Source organism: Helianthus annuus, chromosome 3 (assembly GCF_002127325.2).
Source record: "Helianthus annuus cultivar XRQ/B chromosome 3, HanXRQr2.0-SUNRISE, whole genome shotgun sequence".
Classification (NCBI taxonomy): domain Eukaryota; kingdom Viridiplantae; phylum Streptophyta; class Magnoliopsida; order Asterales; family Asteraceae; genus Helianthus; species Helianthus annuus.
Window position 1 is genome coordinate 88,037,694 of NC_035435.2, and position 24,911 is coordinate 88,062,604.

Sequence of the window (24,911 nt, forward strand, 5' to 3'; positions counted from 1 at the left end):
GTTCCAAAATAGTCAAACAGATAGTATATTAAATATACTTTAGTTGTCAAAATAATAGTTTTCAGTAGTATATCAAAAGTATACTTTGGATTTAAAATAACATATTAAACTATGTTTTGGTTTCATAAATAACATATCAAAATATGCTTTGGATTTGATAAATAACATATTAAACTATGTTTTGGTTTTGTAAATAACATATCAAAATATGCTTTGGATTTGATAAATAACATATTAAACTATGTTTTGGTTATTAACAAAATATATGTTGGTTTTGTACAATACCACACATGAGAGTATATCAGACTATACTTTTGGGAGTATATCAAAATATACAATAAAAGTGTGATTTAAGAATTCATTCAGACCTAGTGCATCAAACTACACCTTTGAGACTATAGGAATACCACGAAGGCAATCCCTATTTGGATGGAGAAATAAGTTGGTTTCAGACATTCCATGACAACAGGAATGGGGTGTCAAATCCTATAGCGCTATATCATACTACCAACCGGTCTGGTGAACAAAATAAGTACTATTCCAACAATTTATTTTATAATTTTTGAAAAATCAGTGTTTAAACCATAGATAATCATTCAGTTTGTCAAAAGATAAGTATTAACATGTATAATCAATTATACTTTGAAATCATGAAAATAACAGATAGATACACATGCTTCACCCCAAAACAGTTGAAAACAGTAAAAAAGGGGACTATGTACTCACTTGAGAATGCTTAGAACTCTTGAACAACAACCAAGCAAAGCTAGAGGATTCACGGAAATCAAACGACACCTAATATTGGTAACTACATAAATTAACCAGACCTATAACGGAATATCGGATAGGATGAGGTCTCGTAAACCAAATGAGTGTGAGAACTCATATGATATGGTTTAACAAGGCCTACATACTAAAAGGAAACCTAACCTAAGTGCTTATGACCCATTGTGACCCGTTTAGGTAGCTTGCGCTACTTTAACGCGTCGCTCGCGTAAAACGCGTTCGGACCGTCTAACTAGTCCTACGACAAGTATTATATGCCCTAATCATACTTAATTATGTTGCATAATTAGTTAAATGACAAAAGTTTGGGTTACATATGCTTAAATATCAATTATGCATGAAAAGGGTATTTTGGTAATTTTCCTAAGGCATATAAACTACCTATCATACAACTACTTAAACGAAGTGACCATAAGGTATAACCTCGAAAGGTTATTCCCTATACAACTATGGTCACCTAATGTGTTTGGTCGGATCCTAAAGCTCGACCAAACGGGTCGGGTTCGAAGTATAAGCGATTGATTAGATCGCTTACCTTACGACCCTATATAAGCACTAAACCTAAAGTGATGAGCTAAACATGTTAAAACATGTTTAACAAATTTAGAAAACAGGTTTGATATCAAAAAAAACGGTTTTGATACCTAAAAGTAGTTTGATTACAAAATACGCAAGAATACGCATTTTGGCCGAAACTACGACTCGTCACTATACCTAGATAACGTGGTAATCAGTAGGTATAGTCACTAGGGACTATAACCATCGTGATTACGCTCACGTTATGAAGTTCAAATGAACTTCGCATTGACCATGGACTGGTCAAAGCTGAAAGTCAAACAGAGTTTGACTTTTAAGCTAGAAAGCGATAAAAGAACGAAAGAGGACTTACAAAGGGTCCAAATAGATTTGGTTCCAAGTATTCTCAGGTAGGTACTGAATAATCACAACCACTTAGAGAAATCTCAGACCAAATGTGCAGAAAATGGGTGAAGAGCATGGCCTTATATAGTTTTCGCAAAACCGTTAAGATCATTTCTTGGTAAGGAGGGAAAGATCTTGGCCATACACTTGTTGGGGAGTGATTGGGGGACTTGTTCTCCACACAAACCAGCCCATAGCATTGAAAACCATAGACCAAAACCATCAAAATCGAGCTAAATGACCAGATTCAATGTTTCTGTCTGATGGGCTCTCGCGGGCGGCGTAAGAAATAAGCTGGGCTTACGCGGGCCGCCTAAGCAAGTTTGGTAGAATTACATATTTAGTCCCTGCAGCCCAGAAACTTGTATTTTGATGCATTTTTGGCACGTTTAATCCCCGTTAACCTCATTTCAAGGCTCTAAAATGATGTTAAAGTATAGGGACTCAAAACATGCTCAAAAACATTTCGGATGTCAGTTTGTTTGGTCGTACGGTTGCGTTATTCGGTTAATTACGACGGGAGTCATAACGAACGCAAAAACGATCCAAATTAAGCGACGAATGAAATTTTATCATGCTAATCACTAAAATAAAATATTTTACTGATGACATAAAGTTTTGAATGTCCGGATGTATTCAGAACGTAAGATATGCGCGGAAATGCAAACTTATGCACTTTTTGACGCTTTTAGTCCCTGAATGACCAAAAAGTTTATTTTAGCATACCGAACCCCTCAAAGCCTATTTATAAGCTATGTAAAGGATATTTAGGGTATGTTTAACATATGATCAAGTTCCGGAATGTTCGTTACAGTACAATTCGGCATACTTTCGCAGTTTGTCGAAATTAGTCCCTGTAAGCGAATAAACTTGATTTCGCCACACCAAACCTTCCAAAACTTATTTCTAAGTTATGTAAAGGTTATTTAAGGTATGTTAAGCCTCTTTCACTATTCCAGAGTGTTTGTTGCGTTAAACTGGTTATATTTACGAATCAGTGCGCGTATAACCTTCCAGAAAGCGATTTAAAGCTTGAAATCGAACAAGAATTGATATGTGCAAACGATACACATATTTATACAAATCCCAAGTATGAAATAAAATATTTCATTGGTTTGGTGTTTGTTTGATGGTTGAAGTGACAAAGGTGTCACAGTCTCCCCTACTTTAGGAAATTTCGTCCCGAAATTTAATTTTAGAGGAAACTTGTGAAGACAACTGTGACGGTTTCGCTTTCAAATAAATCCATTGAACCCTAAGTAAAACTCTGGGCCATGTTAGGATTCTTAGCGAAATTTTCAACCCTCAAAGTGAAGTCCTTGTAGTAACAAAACATGGAGTTTCGAACTACGGACAGAAGAACGTTTCTTATGAAGACTTATCATAGGAAACTTGGTGTGTGTTTGAAATCAGAATTGGAGAGTGTAAGAAATAATGACATTGGTCAAGGTCCATGACTTCTAGTAACTTAAATAATGCTACGTTCGCAATGTAATAAGGAACACTTATATATAGGAAGTACCAGCGGCGTATCCACCATGCCCTTTCTACATTGTTCCCGTATCGTTATTCTTGTCACTATAGGTCTTAACACATGACAAAACTTGCTGTGGTTTCTGTGCACTGAATTCCATAATTATGTATGCATCCATAATTACGTAATTCCTTGCACAGTCCACACAGTTCATTTCATAATGTGTAGGGGAAAAAATCAATTGAATAATCATGAAGCGATTTGACTAGACCACCAAAGGATCTTTTTAGTTAGATCAACGAATGTAACACCCCGAAAATATTAATGTTACATTTTTAAACTAAATATTAGTAGTAATTTAAGATAAAAGGCTAGGAAAGATAACCTAGTTAGTAAAAATCTTAACACAATATGACAAAGTTTAATAAAAAAAAACCCTTGTTCTATAGTCCATGTATAATTGAGGGACCAAAATTGTCAATTCAGGAACTTAAATTATTATTAGTAAAAATAATACACTAAACACACACCTAAGTGTGTGTTTAATCGATCAAGAACGCAGGAACAAAGGGGATTCCCCTCAAACCCTAAAGTTCACAAAATCTATCAATTGAAGGTGCAAATCGAGTCCGAATTGAAATCTGAATATAGATTTGTGATCACCTTGACTAAGGGATCGTAAGGTATGTAAAATTTCATGATTTGGTTCTACCTTAGATTTTAGATAAAATCATGAGGTTCAAATCTGATCATGCATGATGTTTGTTTTAATTGAAATAGTGTATAAGGATGAACCCTAGAAGATTTCTTGTTGAAATTTGGTTTAATTCTTGTAAAGTTCATGATCACCATTAGAGGTGATATGTGGGTTTTTGTAGAAAGTATGAAACATTAGGATTTTGATGTGTCCTAGAGTAATTCAAGCTTTATGAACAAGATTCAGAAATTATTGATGTAAAAATTTAGCAAGATTGCTTAATTTGATGTTTGCTATGGCTAAATCATGAATGTTAAACTTAGTCACAAATTGTAAGAAATTATGCACACAAGATGCTTGATAAAATGCCTAAAAGACATTGATCGACACAAATGTGGTGTTGGTTAAGTAACAAGCTTAATCATGAGCCGAATGGTTCTAATGATAAATTGGCTTGTATGTTTTAGGCAACACGAGCGAGGCGTCGGGAAGTCAAGCCGGTGCGGACGCTCGCCAAAAGGGAAAGCTCTAAGGTACGTGGTTAACGCTACTATAATGTTGATGATCTAGTTTTCATTTTAATGGTTTACTAGTTATGAATAATAGAGAGTCGCGATGGTTTGGTTGCTTGAAATGAGGGACCTCATAATGGCAAACCAAATAAGTTATAGTGGTGGGTACAAACCGGGTAACGGGAGTACCTCATCCGTAGTCCATAAACCCGTGTGTCGGGTAATGGGAAGAATATTATTGTCACGCAAACCGGTAATGGGAGCGTGTGGGTAGAAGTAAGGGATCCTAAACGGATCATAATTGTTGTAAAGGAATACCCCGTGCTGTGCTTTGATGACCTTAAAGTGCAGGAAATTGGTATAAACGGGTCAAAACAGCAAATAGGAAGGATATGCAGAGACTACCGTAAATTACGGTATCACCGTAATTTACGGTAGAGAGTAAACCTTTACGGTGGTTCTCTACTGATTTACGGTAGAACCTTAAACGTCCAGCTCTCACCGTAAATTACGGTGACCACCGTAATTTACGGTGGAGTCCGGCTAGAAATGTCAAGTTTTGTTTAATTTCATATTTTGAATCCGATTTAAACGCACACTTAATTATGTGAAATTTGAGGGATTCTAACCTTGGTATTTTGTTAAATTTCCAGATTTCAAGTAAGTCAATCAAGCGGATGGTGATCAACTCAAGACTTATGAACCGAACACTTTCAAGAAGATGATCTTCACTTTTGTTTTAGGAGTTCATTTTGTGAAAACTTTTGTAATGAAAGAATTACTTATGTGTCCTTTAAGTTTAGTGGTAGTTTCCAACACATATGTACTAAATGTATTAAATGACTATGATCTTTCTTATCTAGTCAGTTTAAATAGTGGGCAATATATTTAGAGTGTTACAAGTTGGTATTCAGAGCTAAGGTTAAAGAGAATTGTGTTCGGTTCAAGGCTTGATCAACATCCGGTAAGAATTTACTTAAAGCAAATTAAACTTAAAAAGATTAAAAAGGGTAACGATTTATTGTGTATGGGAGGAGTATAGTGATATACTCGAACCCGGGAAGTACACTTAGTATAGATGATAAGGCAAAGTTATATACTTGGCCCGAAAATAAGTACGAAGTCTCATGTAAGAGCATGAGAGCGATTGAACAAGATTATTTAACGGATCATTTTAACATTTCAGTAAGAAGATGTCGGGAGGTGCTAGTAACAATGTTCTATCCCTCACTACCGACGAGTTGAAAGAGAAGATTGTCGAGGAAGTTGGTAGGGCCATCGAAGTTAGTCTACCAAGATTTGTGGAAAGAATGCAAAACACCTTACTTTCGACTATGGAAGAAAGAATTGGTGAACTAAGAGAAGATCTTACCAGTGATAGGGGCAAGGCTAAGGAAAAGAAAGGTTGTTCTTACAACAAGTTTATGGCGTGCAAGCCCCCGGTTTTCAATGGAGAGGTAGATCCAATTGCTTGTCAAAGGTGGATAAGCGATATTGAAGGTGTTTTCGAACGTACGCATTGTGATGAAAGTGACTTCGTGGCGTATGGAACTGGCCAACTTAGAGGCCAAGCCAAGGATTGGTGGGACAACCTCAGAAACGAAAGGGGTGTTGAAACAATAAGGGCGATGACTTGGGAAGCTTTCAAAGTACCATTCCTCAAACATCACAGCCCCAAGGCGGTGATAAATAAGATAAAGGAAGAATTCATGCAATTGAGGCAAAAGGGTGAAACCGTTGATAAGATTACGGGGATGTTCATGGATAAGCTCAAGTTTTGTGATGACTTGGTCAAAACTGAAGAACAGAAAATTTATTATTATCACACCATGCTTAGGGCTGAATATAGGGAGTTCATGACTCCCTCACATTATGAAAGCCTCACCGATATAATCAATGCGGCGCGGGAACGCGAGATTGAACTGAAAAGGCAAGTTGAAAGAGGTGAAAGGAGGGCCTTGGATGAAAACCCGAGTCCCACAAAGAAGCCGAAGGTAGCTGAATCTTCGAAGAAAGGAAGTGCAAAAGGAGGATCTCCGAGTTGCAAAACATGTGGACGCACTCATAAAGGTGAATGCTATTTCAAGAACAAACCTTGCGTGGCATGTGGCAAGATAGGGCATGGGGTTGCAAATTGCCCCGACAAAGTAACGGTGTGCTATAAATGTTACCAACCGGGTCATAAAAAGTCAGAATGTCCGGAATTGGTGGGAAAGAAAGAGAGTACCGACTCTAGGGATGAGACCCCAAAAGCTAAGGCAAGGTCGTTCCAAATCACTGCTGCTGAAGCAAAAATGGAACCTGACATGGTTACAGGTATATTTACTATAAATTCGATCCTTGCACGTGTTTTATTTGATACAGGTGCGAATAAGTCTTTTGTTTCACATAGATTTATTCAAAACCCCATGTTTACATTAACAAAATTACCTATGCCAATGGAAGTAGAAGTAGGTAATAACAAAAGTTTTCTTGTTTGTGATGTATGTCGGGAATGCAAATTGAATATCGATGGCGAGGAATACTCCATTGATTTAATACCCATGTCCATGGGTGAATTTCAAGTGGTCGTTGGAATGGATTGGCTATCCCGCTACCATGCTAAGGTGATATGCTTACGTAAGGAGATACACCTAACGTCTCCGAGCGGAAGGCGTGTCATCATCTATGGGGAGAAGGCTTGTAATCCCATGATATGCTCGATGATAGAAGCCCGCAAGTTTATACTACACGGGTGTAAGGCATATCTAACCTATATACGTGACGTCGAAAAAGAAACGCCAAGAATTGAAGACGTACCTGTGGTGCGCGAATTTAAAGATGTCTTTCCCGAAGATCTTCCGGGAATGCCACCCGAGCGCGAAATAGAGTTCGGGATTGAACTGACCCCAGGTGCTAAACCGGTTGCTAAGGCACCGTATAGATTGGCACCTTCAGAACTGCAAGAGTTAATGTCTCAGTTGCAAGATTTACTAGAGAAGGGATTCATCTGGCCTAGCGTGTCTCCTTGGGGAGCTCCCGTGCTATTTGTAAAGAAGAAGGACGGGAGCATGCGGATGTGTATTGATTACCGGGAGTTAAACAAACTCACGGTAAAGAATCGATACCCACTTCCGAGAATTGACGACTTATTCGATCAATTACAAGGCGCTACCTGGTTTTCAAAAATCGATTTGAGATCGGGTTACCACCAATTGAGGGTAAAAGAAAATGATGTACCAAAAACGGCATTCCGGACGCGATACGGCCATTTCGAATTTCTCGTGATGTCTTTCGGATTAACGAATGCGCCCGCGGCTTTCATGGACCTCATGAACCGGGTTTGCAAACCGATGCTTGATAGATCGGTGATTGTTTTTATAGACGACATCCTCGTTTATTCAAGAAACGAGGCGGAGCACGCTAACCATTTACGAGAAGTATTGGAGGTATTAAGGCGGGAAAGATTATATGCTAAATTCTCAAAATGCGCCTTCTGGTTACGAGAGGTGCAATTCCTAGGGCACGTCATCAGTGCCGAGGGAATATTGGTGGATCCGTCGAAGGTGGAAGCGGTGTCAAAATGGAGCCCTCCAAAGAATCCATCCGAAATTAGAAGTTTCTTGGGGTTGGCAAGTTACCATCGGAGATTCATTCAGGATTTCTCCAAAATTGCAACGCCATTGACCAAATTAACCCGCAAGAATGAGAAGTTCGTTTGGGGAAGCGATCAAGAAAAGGCGTTTCAGACGTTGAAGGAAAAATTAACATGTGCACCGGTGTTGACTTTACCGGATGGTACGGAGGATATGGTAGTGTACTCGGACGCATCGCACCTAGGCCTTGGGTGCGTACTAATGCAAAGGGGAAGGGTGATCGCCTATGCCTCTAGACAACTTAAGCCGCATGAAACAAAGTACCCAACTCATGATCTTGAGTTGGCAGCCGTGGTCTTTGCCTTGAAAATCTGGAGGCATTACTTGTATGGTGTGAAAAGTACTATTTTCACTGACCATAAGAGTTTGAAGTACTTTTTTGATCAAAAAGAGCTAAATATGAGGCAGAGACGCTGGTTGGAAGTGGTGAAAGACTACGACTGCGAGATCCACTACCACCCCGGAAAGGCTAATGTGGTGGCGGATGCCCTTAGCCGAAAGGACGAATGCGCTCCAATACGAGTACGATCTATGTAGTTGGTAGTAACTTCAGGTTTGCTCGAGCGAATCCGAGAAGCCCAAACCGAAGCGTTAAAGAAAGAAAATTGGAAGAAAGAACGCATAAAAGGGATGGTAAAAGACCTTACGGAAGGAAGTAATGGGATGAAATGCCGGAATGATCGGATTTGGGTCCCAAACACATGTGGTGTTAAGAGTCTTCTGCTTGACGAGGCACATAAGTCTCGCTATTCGATCCATCCCGGGGCAACTAAGATGTATAGGGACTTAAAGCAAAACTATTGGTGGCCGGGGATGAAAAGAGATGTGGCTAAATACGTGGAGAAGTGTTTGACTTGTTTACAAGTCAAAGCGGAGCACCAAAAACCCTACGGCAAGTTGCAACCATTAGATATTCCGGTTTGGAAGTGGGAACAAATTACAATGGACCTGCTAACCAAGCTGCCCAGAACTAGCCGTGGTTTCGATGCCATTTGGGTAGTTGTGGATAGACTAACCAAAAGTGCCCATTTCATCCCTATCCGAGAAACTTATACGTCAGAGAAGATGTCAGAAGTGTACACTAATGAGATAATAGCACGCCACGGAGTGCCGGTATCCATCGTGTCTGATAGGGATACCCGGTTCACTTCAAATTTTTGGTACGATTTCCAAAAACAAATGGGAACTAAATTGTTTATTAGCACCGCGTACCATCCTCAAACAGATGGTCAAAGTGAAAGAACAATTCAAACATTGGGGGATATGTTACGGGCGTGCATAATTGATTTCGGGGGTAGTTGGGATATTCACCTACCGTTGGTTGAATTCTCATATAATAACAGTTACCACGCAAGCATCGGTATGGCTCCGTATGAAATGCTATACGGAAGGAAGTGTCAAACTCCGGTATGTTGGGGTGAGGTTGGCCCGCGTGAACTTGAACATAAAGATATAATCGGACTCACGAATCAAAAGATCGACATAGTCCGAACTCACCTAAGGGCGGCTCAAAATCGACAGAAGGCGTATGCGGACAAACGGAGAAAACCGATTGAGTTCCAAGTTGGTGATAAGGTTATGTTGAAGGTATCACCGTGGAAAGGAATAATCCGGTTTAGAAAAAAGGGGAAAGTTAAGCCCAAGGTTTATCGGGCCCTTCAGAATCACCGAGCGAGTCGGTAGGGTGGCTTACCGTCTCGAATTGCCCCCAGAGTTGAGTGGGATACATAGCACGTTCCATGTATCACAGCTCCGGAAATGTCTAGCTGATGAAACCGCGTATATTCACTATGACGACATCGAGGTGGATAATAGTCTCAACTACGCGGTGAGACCAATTGCTATTCTAGACCGTAAGGTGAAAAGCTTAAGGAACAAGATGGTCTATCAAGTAAAGGTCAAATGGGAACACCGAAAAAGATCAGACACCACTTGGGAGTCTGAAGAGGAAATGAAACGACTATACCCTACACTTTTCGGTACGTATAAGAAACTTCTGTTATATACATAAACAGGTTTCGGGGACGAAACCCTCTTTAAGGGGGGTGGACTTGTAACACCCCGAAAATATTAATGTTACATTTTTAAACTAAATACTAGTAGTAAGTTAAGATAAAAGGCTAGGAAAGATAACCTAGTTAGTAAAAATCTTAACACAATATGACAAAGTTTAATAAAAAAAAACCCTTGTTCTATAGTCCATGTATAATTGAGGGACCAAAATTGTCAATTCAGGAACTTAAATTATTATTAGTAAAAATAATACAAACACACACCTAAGTGTGTGTTTAATCGATCAAGAACGCAGGAACAAAGGGGATTCCCCTCAAACCCTAAAGTTCACAAAATCTATCAATTGAAGGTGCAAATCGAGTCCGAATTGAAATCTGAATATAGATTTGTGATCACCTTGACTAAGGGATCGTAAGGTATGTAAAATTTCATGATTTGGTTCTACCTTAGATTTTAGATAAAATCATGAGGTTCAAATCTGATCATGCATGATGTTTGTTTTAATTGAAATAGTGTATAAGGATGAACCCTAGAAGATTTCTTGTTGAAATTTGGTTTAATTCTTGTAAAGTTCATGATCACCATTAGAGGTGATATGTGGGTTTTTGTAGAAAGTATGAAACATTAGGATTTTGATGTGTCCTAGAGTAATTCAAGCTTTATGAACAAGATTCAGAAATTATTGATGTAAAAATTTAGCAAGATTGCTTAATTTGATGTTTGCTATGGCTAAATCATGAATGTTAAACTTAGTCACAAATTGTAAGAAATTATGCACACAAGATGCTTGATAAAATGCCTAAAAGACATTGATCGACACAAATGTGGTGTTGGTTAAGTAACAAGCTTAATCATGAGCCGAATGGTTCTAATGATAAATTGGCTTGTATGTTTTAGGCAACACGAGCGAGGCGTCGGGAAGTCAAGCCGGTGCGGACGCTCGCCAAAAGGGAAAGCTCTAAGGTACGTGGTTAACGCTACTATAATGTTGATGATCTAGTTTTCATTTTAACGGTTTACTAGTTATGAATAATAGAGAGTCGCGATGGTTTGGTTGCTTGAAATGAGGGACCTCATAATGGCAAACCAAATAAGTTATAGTGGTGGGTACAAACCGGGTAACGGGAGTACCTCATCCGTAGTCCATAAACCCGTGTGTCGGGTAATGGGAAGAATATTATTGTCACGCAAACCGGTAATGGGAGCGTGTGGGTAGAAGTAAGGGATCCTAAACGGATCATAATTGTTGTAAAGGAATACCCCGTGCTGTGCTTTGATGACCTTAAAGTGCAGGAAATTGGTATAAACGGGTCAAAACAGCAAATAGGAAGGATATGCAGAGACTACCGTAAATTACGGTATCACCGTAATTTACGGTAGAGAGTAAACCTTTACGGTGGTTCTCTACTGATTTACGGTAGAACCTTAAACGTCCAGCTCTCACCGTAAATTACGGTGACCACCGTAATTTACGGTGGAGTCCGGCTAGAAATGTCAAGTTTTGTTTAATTTCATATTTTGAATCCGATTTAAACGCACACTTAATTGTGTGAAATTTGAGGGATTCTAACCTTGGTATTTTGTTAAATTTCCAGATTTCAAGTAAGTCAATCAAGCGGATGGTGATCAACTCAGGACTTATGAACCGAACACTTTCAAGAAGATGATCTTCACTTTTGTTTTAGGAGTTCATTTTGTGAAAACTTTTGTAATGAAAGAATTACTTATGTGTCCTTTAAGTTTAGTGGTAGTTTTCAAACACATATGTACTAAATGTTTTAAATGACTATGATCTTTCTTATCTAGTCGGTTTAAATAGTGGGCAATATATTTAGAGTGTTACAACGAACAATCTTTTTAATTAGATCAACACATGATCTTCTTAACTAGACCGTCGTACGATCTCCTTAAATAGACCACTTAAAGGGATCTTATCAATTATATCATCACATGATATTCCTAACCAGATTTTCAAATCAATCTGTTTAACTAGACCACTCAAGGGGTCCAATATTTGAATAGTACTTTAAAACCCAAGGGACTTTAACTACAACGTAGAAGTCCGTTAAGGATTCAAGATAGTACCTTTAGATATCCTACTATGAATCCCTCATATGAGATATGGAAGATTCTACGAGGATTTGGATGGATCACATAAAAACACAAAACACATAAGTACATAATCACATAATTAATTAACTTGTTCTTTACTTTGTTATCTTTGGTCACGGGTATTTAAAGCACACCAGGAATCCAATCTGTGGATTTCATTTGGCACTTTAAACATAAGAATCTAACTATGAAGATAGGAAGATCTTAATAGGAATTCGGATTTATCCTTATTGACTCGTAATATACGTATTAAGGCATACGAATAATTCAATTAAGGGCTCCGATTTGAGCGATATTTATCCATAAGGATCTAATTATGAGGATAGAAAGATCCTATTTTGGATTTTGGAATTTGTGTAACGAAAGGTGTTTCGAAACCTTGCATTAAACGTGCTTAAGTCGATACACAAGGTAGAAAGTTCATGAGGTTGAGGTACTAGATATGCCAAGGCGACATATGAAGCAGAATTTGAAGGTTGAGCAGCAGCAGGATATGTAATAGCTTTGCTTTGGATTGCAAAGCGGCACATGTTGATCAAATGTCCCCATCGTCCACTGTGGGTACATTTGAAACAGGGTATCTGATTCGGATGGTGACGGTTACATAGATTGCACCAAGAAGCGGTTTCCTTGCATGGCTTTATCCCTGAGGTGGGTCATGGTGATAGCTAAATCAATGGCCTTCTGGAGTACGACGCCTAATTGTTGGGCAACTGCAGCACCTAGTTCGGACATTGTTGTTGCGATGAAGAGGCATCATGAAGAAAAATGGAAGACATGGGAGGAAACAAGGGAAATGAAAATAGAATGATAAAGCATAAAATTGCGATCATTTGTTTGTTACCTAAGGCAAACAAATGAGACGGTGACTAATCAAAGTAAATAGGTCAATATAATGTATCGCGAAGACATGCTCGCCTATATGTGCAAACGATACACATATTTATACAAATCCCAAGTATGAAATAAAATATTTCATTGGTTTGGTGTTTATTTGATGGTTGAAGTGACACAGGTGTCACATATACCCTGCTGTAAAATACAACAACATGAAGATACACATGGCAAAATTAGGGAAGAACATAAAATAAATTATCAACAGTAATACCTTTCCCTTAGTAGCCATAGATAGGGACACCCCTAGGGTTCTGGGGTGCCCACAACATGCTCATCCCAACCGCCATCAGTGCCCACTCTTCAAGTTGAGCAATAGAAGTAACCTTCCGGGTCAACACCTTGTACCACTCTTGCTCAGCAAAATTTATGGACACATTCACATGAGGAACCCCTTCACTCTCCTCACGGTAGTGCATATCAATGGGAATGACCCCACGCTGACTGTAGAAAATCTTCTGCTTCCAATCATGTAGACTCTTTGGTGGGTTGGTACTGCAAGGGCTAACTCCACCGGTTCGGGAATTGAAAGAATAGAAACCACCAGTATAACTCACGAAATAAAACACATTAAACATCTCAAAAGTTGGTTCAATACGATTGGCCCTACATATGAACTCAAAGTGAGTAATCCGGGGTAACCCTAGAGCGTTTATCTGCGAATGTGTCGCCCATAATTTGCCAACACCTCTCCGGTGAACTTCGTCATGGGAAGACGAAAGTTACCTTCCCGGAAGTAAGCAGCATATAACGCTATGTACCCCGGTGGAGCATCCAAAGCGGTAGAATGAGGGGTCGGAAACTGAGCACCCCACTCTGATCGAAAACCCATATCGCGAACAAGATTGTGGAATTCTTCCTCCTTCCAGTTTATTTCCGCACGATCCGGACCAGGACGATTCCGGGGCTTGTATTTCCTTTTCCTCGAGGGATTCGCTCCAGTAGACATGATTATGGAAGGAAATACTTGGAGAGAAAAAGGAGAGATATGGAGAAGAAGATGAGAGAAAAAAGGTGAGTTTGAATTTTGAAAGTGAAGAAAAGGTGGAACCGCCAACTATTTATACCCACCGCATTTAATGCGATGGGTAGTGGACTATCAGGAAGACAGAAAGACAGCCAATAGAGAGATGACACGTCGGATGAGTGAGAAACCGTCGCCTCGATTCCAGGGCGCGTGGCCGCCACGCACCTGACATACGGCGAAAAAGTAACTGACGGTTCTGAAAAGCAACTGTTCACCTCGGAAAAGACAGCCACCTCAGACGGCACATCAGATGTGACAGTTGTCCTCATCCAAATAAAAGAAGCTTCCCTTAGAAGAAACCGCCAAAAAGTAAGGTTGCCATCAGCCGCCATGCGCCATTTTGGCTCAACTTTCCAAGGTTGTCACCATGCGCTGTGCACCCTTTTGGCTCAACTTTGCAAGGTCGCCATCATGCGCCATGCGCCATTTTGGCTCAACTTTCCAAGGTTGTCACCACGCGCCGTGCACCCTTTTGGCTCAACTTTGCAAGGTAGCCACCATGCGCCATGCGCCATTTTGGCTAAACTTTGCAAGGTTGCCATCATGCGCCATGCACCATTTTGGCTCAACTTGCCAAGGTTGTCACCATGCGTCGTGCACCCTTTTGGCCCAATTTTGCAAAATTGCCACCATGCGCCATGCGCCATTTTGGCTCAACTTTGCAAGGTTGTCACCATGCGCCGTGCATCCGTTTGGCTCAACTTTGCAAGGTTGCCACAATGCGTCGTGCACCCTTCTGGCTCAACTTTGTAAAGCCATCGTCATGAGCCTTACAAAGGCAAACAACAAAGACTACTAAGTCAAGAATCCCTCCTAGACGATCAACTCAACTAAAAGGCACAGTGGACTGGGGGGACTTGAAGAGGTATGGTCCCAATTCCATGCACACATGGCAGGGACGACACCACCTTTCTCATCCTACATGGCGCCTACATCAACAAACAAATCCAGAAGCTTCAGCTTCTAGAAGCTTCTGGAAGATGTCAAGGTGACACCAAAGATGCTCCTCCAGATAAAAAGGACAACACGTGTCACCACTAATTGGACGCCATGTAGACCTGCTGTAAAACCCCGTGTTACGAAAGTCAAAGTCAAGATTGAAGTCAAAGGAAGAAAGATTGCTAACTACGATCTGTCACTCCTTGCTCAACTCCTGTTTTGACTTCTTTGACTTGTAGATAATCTATTTATTTTATTGCATTAGTTGTATTATGTGGAGTACATGTTAATAATCGAGGTTTAATCGCTATTTATCGCATGTTTATCGCTTTATCGCTTATCGCATCGCAATCGCGCTCGCACATTGAATTATAGATTCTGAATATTGTTTTACGTGTGTGTGTTACTTATATGTTACTTGTGCGTGTTTACTTTATGTTTTGTGGTGATTAATCGAAACGCAATCGCAACTCTATCGCATCGCACTTGAAATGCAAACGCTAAACGCCAGTTAATTATGATGATTGTATGTTAGATATAGTGAGTGATGGATAGGTTATTTATTATTTAATACTAGTGTATCGAAATCTCACTCGAAACGCATCGCAACGCCCAACAGGCGAATCGAAATGACGAAACTCAACACGCCGGACACCAGGATCGAGTGGCTGCCTGATCAAGTGGCCATCCGATCGGACAGCCATCCGATCGGTGACCTACCCGATCCATGTGCCCTTTCCCTTTTTAGCAACCTATAAAAACCCTCACTTGTTACATCACTTGATGTGACAGCTCTCTCACTCGACCAGCCCGCTCAAGCACTCATTTCTCTCGATTGCTCGCGATTCTTGTAAGTTTTCAACCTAAATCTTGTACTTCTATGATCTACACACACTTCTTCATCATTTTCTCTTTTGAATCTCAACTTTTAACCGTGAAATCAGTGGATTTGAGGTGTTCTAGGATGATGTCATCATGGAGTTCTTATGAACTTCAAGCTTTGGCCTCATTCCACCAAGAACAACTTAGATCTGAAGGTTTATTCGGTTCGGTTTATTTGGTTTTCAAAATTTTGTACCCCAAACCAAAAACCAAACCAAACCAAATAAGGAATATGCAAACCGATCCAAACCAAACCAAATTCAATTCGGTTTGGTTTCGGTTAGAAACCAAATAAACCAAATCTAACCAAATCGTACCTAAGTACTTTTTTTTCCTAATTTATATTTATGTTCCAACTTCCGAGCATCGCAGCTAAACCCGAGTTTCTATACTCAAGGTCTGAAGTTCAATTATTTTAGAAATGAGTGAGTTTGAGTTGGGCTTTTAGATTTACATTTGGTATTTTGGACTGCATAAAAAATAACTATTTTGGGTTAACAAATTGTATATGATTTATAAAATATTATTATTTTTATTTAATAATTAATTAAGTTAAATGGTTTATTTGGTTATCAAAATAAACCGAATAAACCAAATAAAATAAAATGTGGATCCATAAACGGAACCAAAAACCATATTCACAATTCGGTTTCGGTTAGAAATCAAACCAAAAACTGAATTCATTATTCGGATCGGTTTATTTGGTTAGGTTACGGTTCGGTTTACGGTTTTTATTTGGTTACGGTTTTTTCTGAACACCCCTATCTATTGTGATGCCTCGAACCTTAGTCTTGGTTGTGTTCTTATGCAACGAGACAAGGTTATCGCTTACGCATCTCGTCAGCTCAAGATCCACGAGAAGATTTGGCGACACTACCTTTATGGTACTAAGTGTACGGTCTTCACCAACCATAGGAGCCTACAACACATCTTCAGCCAAAAAGAGCTTAATATGCGTCAACGTCGATGGGTAGAACTTCTCAACGATTATGACTGTGAGATTCGTTACCATCCTGGCAAAGCAAATGCCGTTGCCGATGTGACGTGTGCGCGTATAAACATATTTTTACAATGAATTTTACACACGATTCGGTTTTAAATTTATAAAAATGATTTATACTTCAACAATAAAACACACACGAAAGGGCAAGTGTACTCCGTCATACATGTAGTAAAGTATTAGTAAGAACCAAGTGTCGATCCAAGGATGTGGGCGGAGAAATAATACTAAACCTTTGTCATTAAATTACCGGTAGAAAGATAAGTGAGTGATTTGTTTAAACTAAAAATAAGACTAAAACATAAATTGTCATAAACATAGTAGACTCCAAATAAGAAAATAAATATATAGCCTTGCTTTATGCACAACTAAAGCATGTGAACTAAGTCGGTTTTGTCACTTAAAGCACTTGGTCAATTCTCCATTTTCAAGACAATTAGTATCGCTTTCGGGAATCCTAACATGACAATTCTTTGGAAAGCTAAAACGATAAACACACTTTAACCACCTAAAATTGTTCTTTAACGCCCAATTGACAAGTGTCTATGAAAATTCCCTAAATAAAAGTTAGTCATCCGTTAAGAGTTTTCTAACTTCACTTAATCAAGGAAAGTGACACCGATAAACACAATGTAACCACCGAGACAAGCATAAACTAGATTAAATCACAACCAAGTTCATTTTACAAATCTTGCACATAAATTCATCAAGCTAGCAATTTTGGCCTAAACTACTAACTAAACTAACAATTTATGCCAAGAATTCATAACAACACCATTTAACCCGTTAAGGTCCTTACGTGAGGGAAAGCTTTCTTGATTAACAATAATTACCCCTTATTAAACCACTAACCATTTCTAGTATCATGGTGCACACATTTTAAACAAGTTAAACTAGTTAAACAAGTTCAAAGCCTACTAATACATGATTAATTATGCTTCTTTTTGCAAATATCTCAACTAACCACATACTAATCATCCAAGATAATTAACTATAATCAAGAAATCAACATCAATAAACAAGGTTGCAAACTAATCATTAAGGATTAACATAGAAAATGCTTCAAGTGTCATTACAAACATAATTAACATACTAATGGTTGTTATTAAGCAAGGGATACTAGTGTTTTTGCCCTTAGGCTTACAATAATACATAATCATCAACCAAAATGCTTGAATACTAGACAAAAACATGGAAAGATTCAAGAAATCAAACCATAAACAAGCACAAGATTCAGAATCCGGATAGTAACGGAGCTAATCGGCACAATGGGGCTTGAATCTGGGTGAAAGCAAGAGCCTCCGGAGCCCGTAAAATCGCCCGATGAGCTCCCAAAAGTCCAGAATGTCGAACAGAATGCTGTCTTCTGTTTTTTAATAACTTTTTCAGATCGCACGGTCATGCGATTAAAGTGCACGACCGTTCACTTTATGGTCCTGTTCACCATACAGTGTGACATCAACAAGTCTTGACCGGTCTTCGTTATGGCATGGGCGTTCCATTGGTTGCACGGTCGTTCATTTCCAAGATAAGATGGGCACGGGCAACCGCACAGGCTGTGCATTGCATGGTTGAGGCTGGTCATCGCATCCGCACGGGGTGCCACCAGACGCACGGTCGTGCGTCTCCGAGGAAGCCTTGCACTCCTGATCGCACTGGCTGTGCAACACCGAGCTGAGCCTTGATGTCGGATCCACACGGCAGTGCCATGAGTCGCACGACCGTGCAACTCGCCCAACTCAGTTTCTTCACAGAATCTTCACAGCTCTGCCATTTCGCCTGGAAAATCCTCGTTTTCATCATCTTCTTGCTTGGCACGCTGTTTTAGGCCTGTAAACAAAAGTAAACCCGATTAAGTATCTGATTCTTGGTTTTACGGCCAAAAACACGTAAAATGGGGATAAAATGGGGTGGGGGTGGGGGTGGGGGGGATAAAGTATGTGTAATTTGGTGAATATCAAACCTCCCCACACTTAAACCTTACTTGTCCTCAAGCAAGCTAAAATTAAAATGTAGTAAAAGATAGTTTCTAACGAGAACAAGTATTTACAAATTACCTACTAATAAACAAACATACGGTTAGCCGCTTTTTCGAAAGACAACATCAAATGATTCAAACCAAACAAGCACATGCAAATATATGTAGAGATAACCATAAAGCCGTGATTTCACTCCGATTGACTTAGCACGCTAATCTTCACACACCTCACAATGTTCACACACACTCGGTTATATTTGTGAAACATACATAAAATGTGCATGTGTAAACACTCAATGCCTAGACAATGAAACGTGTAATATCATAAGCTTGTCACAAGATCTTATCTCCACCAACTAATCATACGAAAAAGTGTAAATCAAGAGGTCTTTACGGGTTCTAACGAAAGGCTTGGGTGAAGGGTATAGAATGGGAATTTTAAAGTGACTAAATGGTTAAAACTCGGTAATCTCGTTTAACAAGTGTTATGGGTCATTTTCTGAGCATATATATCCTGACTAATATTCTGCTTTTGATTGTTTACTTGTGATCAGGATACCGGATCGGAATATTGGTAACATCCCGGTGCGATATCCTGGTATTAGCTAAATTAACCACGTGCAGGTTAGAAGCTGTGGGTCACTAACGGTCAAGTGGACCTCTTCTCCTTAAGACTTGGGCAAACCAGTTTTGTGAGAGATGTTGAACCCGAAAGACCAGGTCTACAACGTTCGAATGGGGAATATCCGTCGAATCCCGGTTTAATAGGGTAGTTTGTTAAATTTCTTTTACTATAAATAGATGGATCGGATCAAGTTAAGGCACTCACTTTTCATTCGCACAATTTACACTCTAGCTACTAGCAATCACTGCACACAAACACATGTACTCGAATTACCTTGTAACACCTAGTTGATCCGCATCACATCCTGCACTGTATCCTGATATTTCAAGCAATAGAAGAACAAGGCAGCTGCGATTGTCAGCTCCTGAGGTTTTGTGCTGGCGATCAAGATTGATCAAGGGCTTTCCTCGTATATCCGGTGTCACCCATTACCTTTTTTGCTCATTGTTTGATCATAGATACAGCTCCGTATCCTGAGCCGTATCCTCAAACTGTTTTTACAAATAACTTAATCAGCATATTTACAACACATATTTCTAGCACACTACCTCACTAAACTAATTTGATCATTAAATTGCTTCGGTAATTTTTGACCAAAACAACAAGCGTAAAACAACTAAACTATATATATACTAATGCCTTAAAAAGGCGACTTTTTTGATGTCGAGCTCATCAACGAGATTTCATCATTTTAGCATTTAAAATTGCTCGAATTTTGTTGACTTCACCCTATTTTAGGGTGTTTTATTTTCTGATTTTCTGTTGTTGTTGTTTTTCTTTTTTTTTTTTATATTCTAATGGCTTTGTACAATGAACAACTAATTACAAGGAATGCTAGTTAAACAATTTTTAACCGAGTTTTAGCACTAAAGGTTTAAAAATAAAAAGGCTAAATTTGGCTAAGTGGGTGAATTGGTGGGGTGAAAGAAAGAAAAATACGGGAAAGGCTCAACATGGTTAAGCCTAGTGGGTAATGTAGGGTTTAGGGAAACATAACACAAAGAAAAAGGCTAAAAACAAAGGGGTTTTCTAGGCGCCTCTATCACTTCTACACAATTTCACACGTTTATGGTCTTGAAAAGCATGCTAGTGACAAGTTCTAAACTACACGTGACATCCGACTCACTCCTACTCCGAAATGAACAAACATATAACAAATTTAAGGCTCAAATATGCTCACATAACGGAAGGAATGGGTAAAAGTGTGAAAATTATCATGCAAGCCATTCTTTGTTTGTCACGTTTTTTAGTTATCTTTTTCAAAATTTATTTGGCTTGTCGGATTTTTATCATATCTAAAGCTTTCTTAAAACAACAACTAACCAGTTTATTTATTAAAAATATATACAATAGCTTAATTTTCTTATATATAGGACAAACAAAGTCAAAATGTTAAACCCCCTCCCCACACTTGAACTTCACATTGTCCCCAATGCGAAACCCGAAATATAAAGAAAAAGGGGAATGACACTCCCCTGAAGATGATTGCATATGAAACGAGGCCCCAAAGCCGATTTTGTTGTGTCTTTCAGTCCAAGATATGCTTCCAAGATCTGTATGGATGTCACAAGGCAAAGCAAAAACAAAACAGCAAGCAAGACAATCTGATCGCAACACAAACCATAATCTAAATAAATTAAAAGAGAACTAAATATTCATACATAAACAAAGCAAATAAACCATAATGTCTGAAAAACAAAATACATAACCGCGGGTGTTTGCAATAAGAACCAAACTGAACACCCAAAATAAGCTACTAAGATATTACCACAACCACCAGCTCAGACCTCCACCACTACTCATCACCGGTACCTCCACCTGTGCCGGATGGGCCAGCCCCGCCATAGTCGTCGGGGTTCCCGAATGGGAACTGTGGGGGCTCGCCAAAGTAGTTGGGGAAGGCATTATGAAGACCCCCAATGATGTACGAAAAGCCAGCATGCACCTATTGGCGCATGAAATCCTGATTCGCCCGCATCGCATCCTGGTTGGCTCTCAGCTGCTCTTGATTAACCCTCAGCTGCTCTATATTGACCCACTGTTGCTCTTGGCTAATCTGCATCTGCTGGAATTGACTATAAAGCTCAGGATATGACGGGATGCCAGGAGGCCAATGCTGGTAATGCGGGGAGTGTGGTTGCTGTGGTGAGTGTGGTGGTGTGTGTGGTGGCTGCTGATGCTGCTCCTCCTCGTCATGCATAACCTCATCGTCATCATCCGCCGGCTCTGGTGGCAACGGGTCCCATACCTCGTTGTCCAATCCCTTTAACCTATCTCCATTGTCGGTTTCCGCGATAATCCCCATAGCCTTCAAAGAATGGATATCCACATATGTACCTTCAGTAACCAAAGTAAGACCTTTAACCACTTCGTCAGTCATAATACCCATGGCGTAGGCGATTTGGGTGACGTATTGACCACCATGGATCTGACTGCTAGCTGTTCTGCCTGAGGTATGCATGAAATATTCAGCCATTTGCGCGACGAGGTTGATATGGACCCCCTCCGCGAGCGCATACAAAAATATGATATCTGGTGTGGGACAGTTTACCAAACTGTCCATGCGCCCTGTGATGGTGTGGCTAAAGATGCGGTGCATAACCCTAAGTAAAGGGTCTCGCAATCTCGAAGCTTTGGCTACCCGCGGATCATAAACTGGGCCAACCGTAACCCGCGCCCAAAACTCACCTCGCTCGTCTTCGCTGGGGAAGGTGGATTGATTGGTGAAGAACTCGGAGTTCATATCTTCGCCAGTGTAAATACCGAGTCTTCGACCCAACCTCCCGACGGTCCAGTTGTGCCAATTTCCTCCCAACCTGAAATTGATGCGTTTCTTGTGGCGGAAGTCTAGATTTCTGCTCGCTTTTGGCTTCTCATATGAGTATGTAGCGAAGAACTCCAACGTGAGCTCCAGATAAATTGGCCGGTCAATGTTGACCAACCGCGAAAACGGAATTGTTAGCATATTTTCAAGCCGGCCGCGTTGGTTCAACTCCGTCATCACATCCCAATCCAATCTCCTAGGGATGCCGAATTGGTTCCGTCTTTGCCATAGCGCATTGAGTTTCGCAATGCAAAGATTGTCCCACGCGTTGTTTGGGTCGAATTGGAGAAAAGGATGGTCCATCTGCTTGAGGAATCAGTGTTAGAACAAGAGGAGCAGAAAAAATATCATCCGGAACAACCTAACACACTGTTATGAAGGTTCTGTCAAACTTATCTGGGCAAATCGCACGGCCGTGCGACCAGACGCACGGTCGTGCGTCACCGGGATCAGTGATGGTGGTTGGCATTTGTCGGAACTGCACAGAGTGCGATCAATGGCACCCCCGTGCGTCACCGAGACCACAGCGAATATCATGAACATACCACAACTGAACGACTGTGCCTCCCACGGAACGACCGTGCGACGCGGTTTTCTGCAGAATTTCAACCCCTGAATCAGAACAGCCAGATTTTTCCGAAAATCAACAAAATATTGGCAAACAGGGGTTAGAAAATGGACCGGTTGTTCACGAATCGCCTAATTCTAGCAAGGGTTAGGGTTTCAATTGTGTTTATGAAGGGAACCCTAAAAACCCTTGAAGAAATCTGGAAAATCTAACCCTAGAACAAGTTTGAAACTGAAAATCAATAAGAAATACATACCGTGGTTGAAGGATCTGAGAAACCGTGCGAAAAAAGGTGTGATTTTGGAGGAGAAGTCGGCCAGGAACGAAAGTGCAGTTAGGGTTTGGAATGTGAGAATGGGGGCTGCAGATAAGGGCTTTATATAGTGCTTGGACAAAACTGCCCCTGTCCTGTCGCACGGTCGTGCGACCCGACGCACGGTCGTGCGTCTCCGACGAAAGCTGATCCTGGCACCTTGTTCTCGGAATGCACGGTGAGTGCGACTCGAGGTGCTGGCTCAAAACTGCACGGTCGTTCGAAAGATGGCACGGTCGTGCCAAATCTACAGAGCAGCCTGTTTGCTGCAGAAACCAGTTTCAGCAGCTGTTTTGACCATTTTCCGCCATTTTTGCACTCCGCAAACTGTTTTAACATTATTCTAACATAGATCCTTCGTCCAACATGATTAAAAACTGTACGGTCCTACGAAAACTATCAAACACACCAAAAATACGAAAAAGCGGCAAAAACAAAAAGTATGGACAATTTTACCCATAAAGCGCCAAAGACGCTCTTGCTACATTTTTGATCCTCGAGTCAGTAGCGTAGACTCTCCTCCCCACACTTATGATGTATGCGGGGCGTGGAGTTCGATAACCTCCACCGCCGACTCGATCGGCCCGGCAACGTAAAGCTTTAAGCGATGCCCATTTACCTTGAAAATTACGCCGTCCGCGTTTTCAATCGCGACGGTCCCATACGGAAATACCTCCTTTACCGTATACGGACCCGTCCAACGCGAATGCAACTTCCATGGAAATAGACGCAACCTCGAGTTGTAGAGTAGGACAAGATCTCCCGCTTGGAATTGTTTATGGTCCTCCATGCGTTTGTCATGCAATCTCTTGGTGCGTTCCTTGTATAACACGGAGTTGTCGTAGGGGTGTTGTCGTAGCTCCTCTAATTCGTGAATCTGAAGGAATCGGGCTTCACCTCCGGTTTTTAAATCCAGATTTGCAGTTTTGAGAGTCCACATTGCCTTGTGCTCCAACTCCACAGGTAAATGGCATGCCTTTCCGTAAACAAGCCTAAAGGGAGTAGTCCCAATAGGCGTCTTGTACGCCGTACGGAAAGCCCACAGTGCTTCATCCAATTTGTCTGACCAATCCTTGTGGTTTGCACCCATCGACCGCTCAAGGATTTTTTCAACCCCCGGTTCGTGACCTCCACTTGCCCGCTTGTTTGTGGATGATAGGGCGTGGATAAACGGTGATGCACACCATAACGGGACAAAGCTCTCTCAAGCTGAGTGTTGCAAAAGTTGGTCCCTCTGTCACTGATCAGTGCCTTTGGTGCACCAAACCGGGCAAACAAACTCTTTAGAAACCTCACGACTACCCCGGCATCATTGGTGGGCAAAGCCTGTGCCTCGGCCCACTTCGATACATAATCAACAGCAACTAGGATATATTTGTTTCCTCACGAGGGGGGGGGGGGATGGTCCTATGAAGTCTATCCCCCAAATATCAAAGACTTCACAAACTTGGATCCAATTTTGACGAATTTCGTCGCGTGCCGATATATTTGCTGCCCTCTAGCAAGCATCACACGCACTGACCCACTTCTGCGCATCACGAAATATTGTCGGCCAATAAAACCATGAATCGAGCACCTTCTTAGCGGTAAAATTGGCTCCATGGTGACCTCCGGTAGGTCCCTCGTGACAGTGGCGCAGAATGTCAGTCGCCTCCTTTCCCGACACACATCTCTTAATCACCTGATCAGCACCAACTCTAAATAAGAAAGG

The 24,911-nt window shown here is 40.6% G+C and overlaps 1 protein-coding gene and 1 long non-coding RNA gene across 2 annotated transcripts; one reads left to right on the top strand and one right to left on the bottom strand.

Annotated features, from left to right (window-relative positions):
- The first annotated feature begins 3,777 nt into the window (after nt 1–3,777).
- LOC110927712 lies at nt 3,778–5,175 on the top strand. The gene is made up of 3 exons (XR_002585839.2): nt 3,778–3,864; nt 4,346–4,411; nt 5,044–5,175. It is a non-coding gene; the product is annotated as an uncharacterized LOC110927712 (long non-coding RNA).
- Nucleotides 5,176–23,729: 18,554 nt separating this feature from the next.
- Nucleotides 23,730–24,140, bottom strand: LOC110931525. The gene has a single exon (XM_022174914.1). The coding sequence runs from the start codon at nt 24,138–24,140 to the stop codon at nt 23,730–23,732; it is 411 nt and encodes a 136-aa protein (XP_022030606.1).
- Between the last annotated feature and the right edge of the window lie 771 nt (nt 24,141–24,911).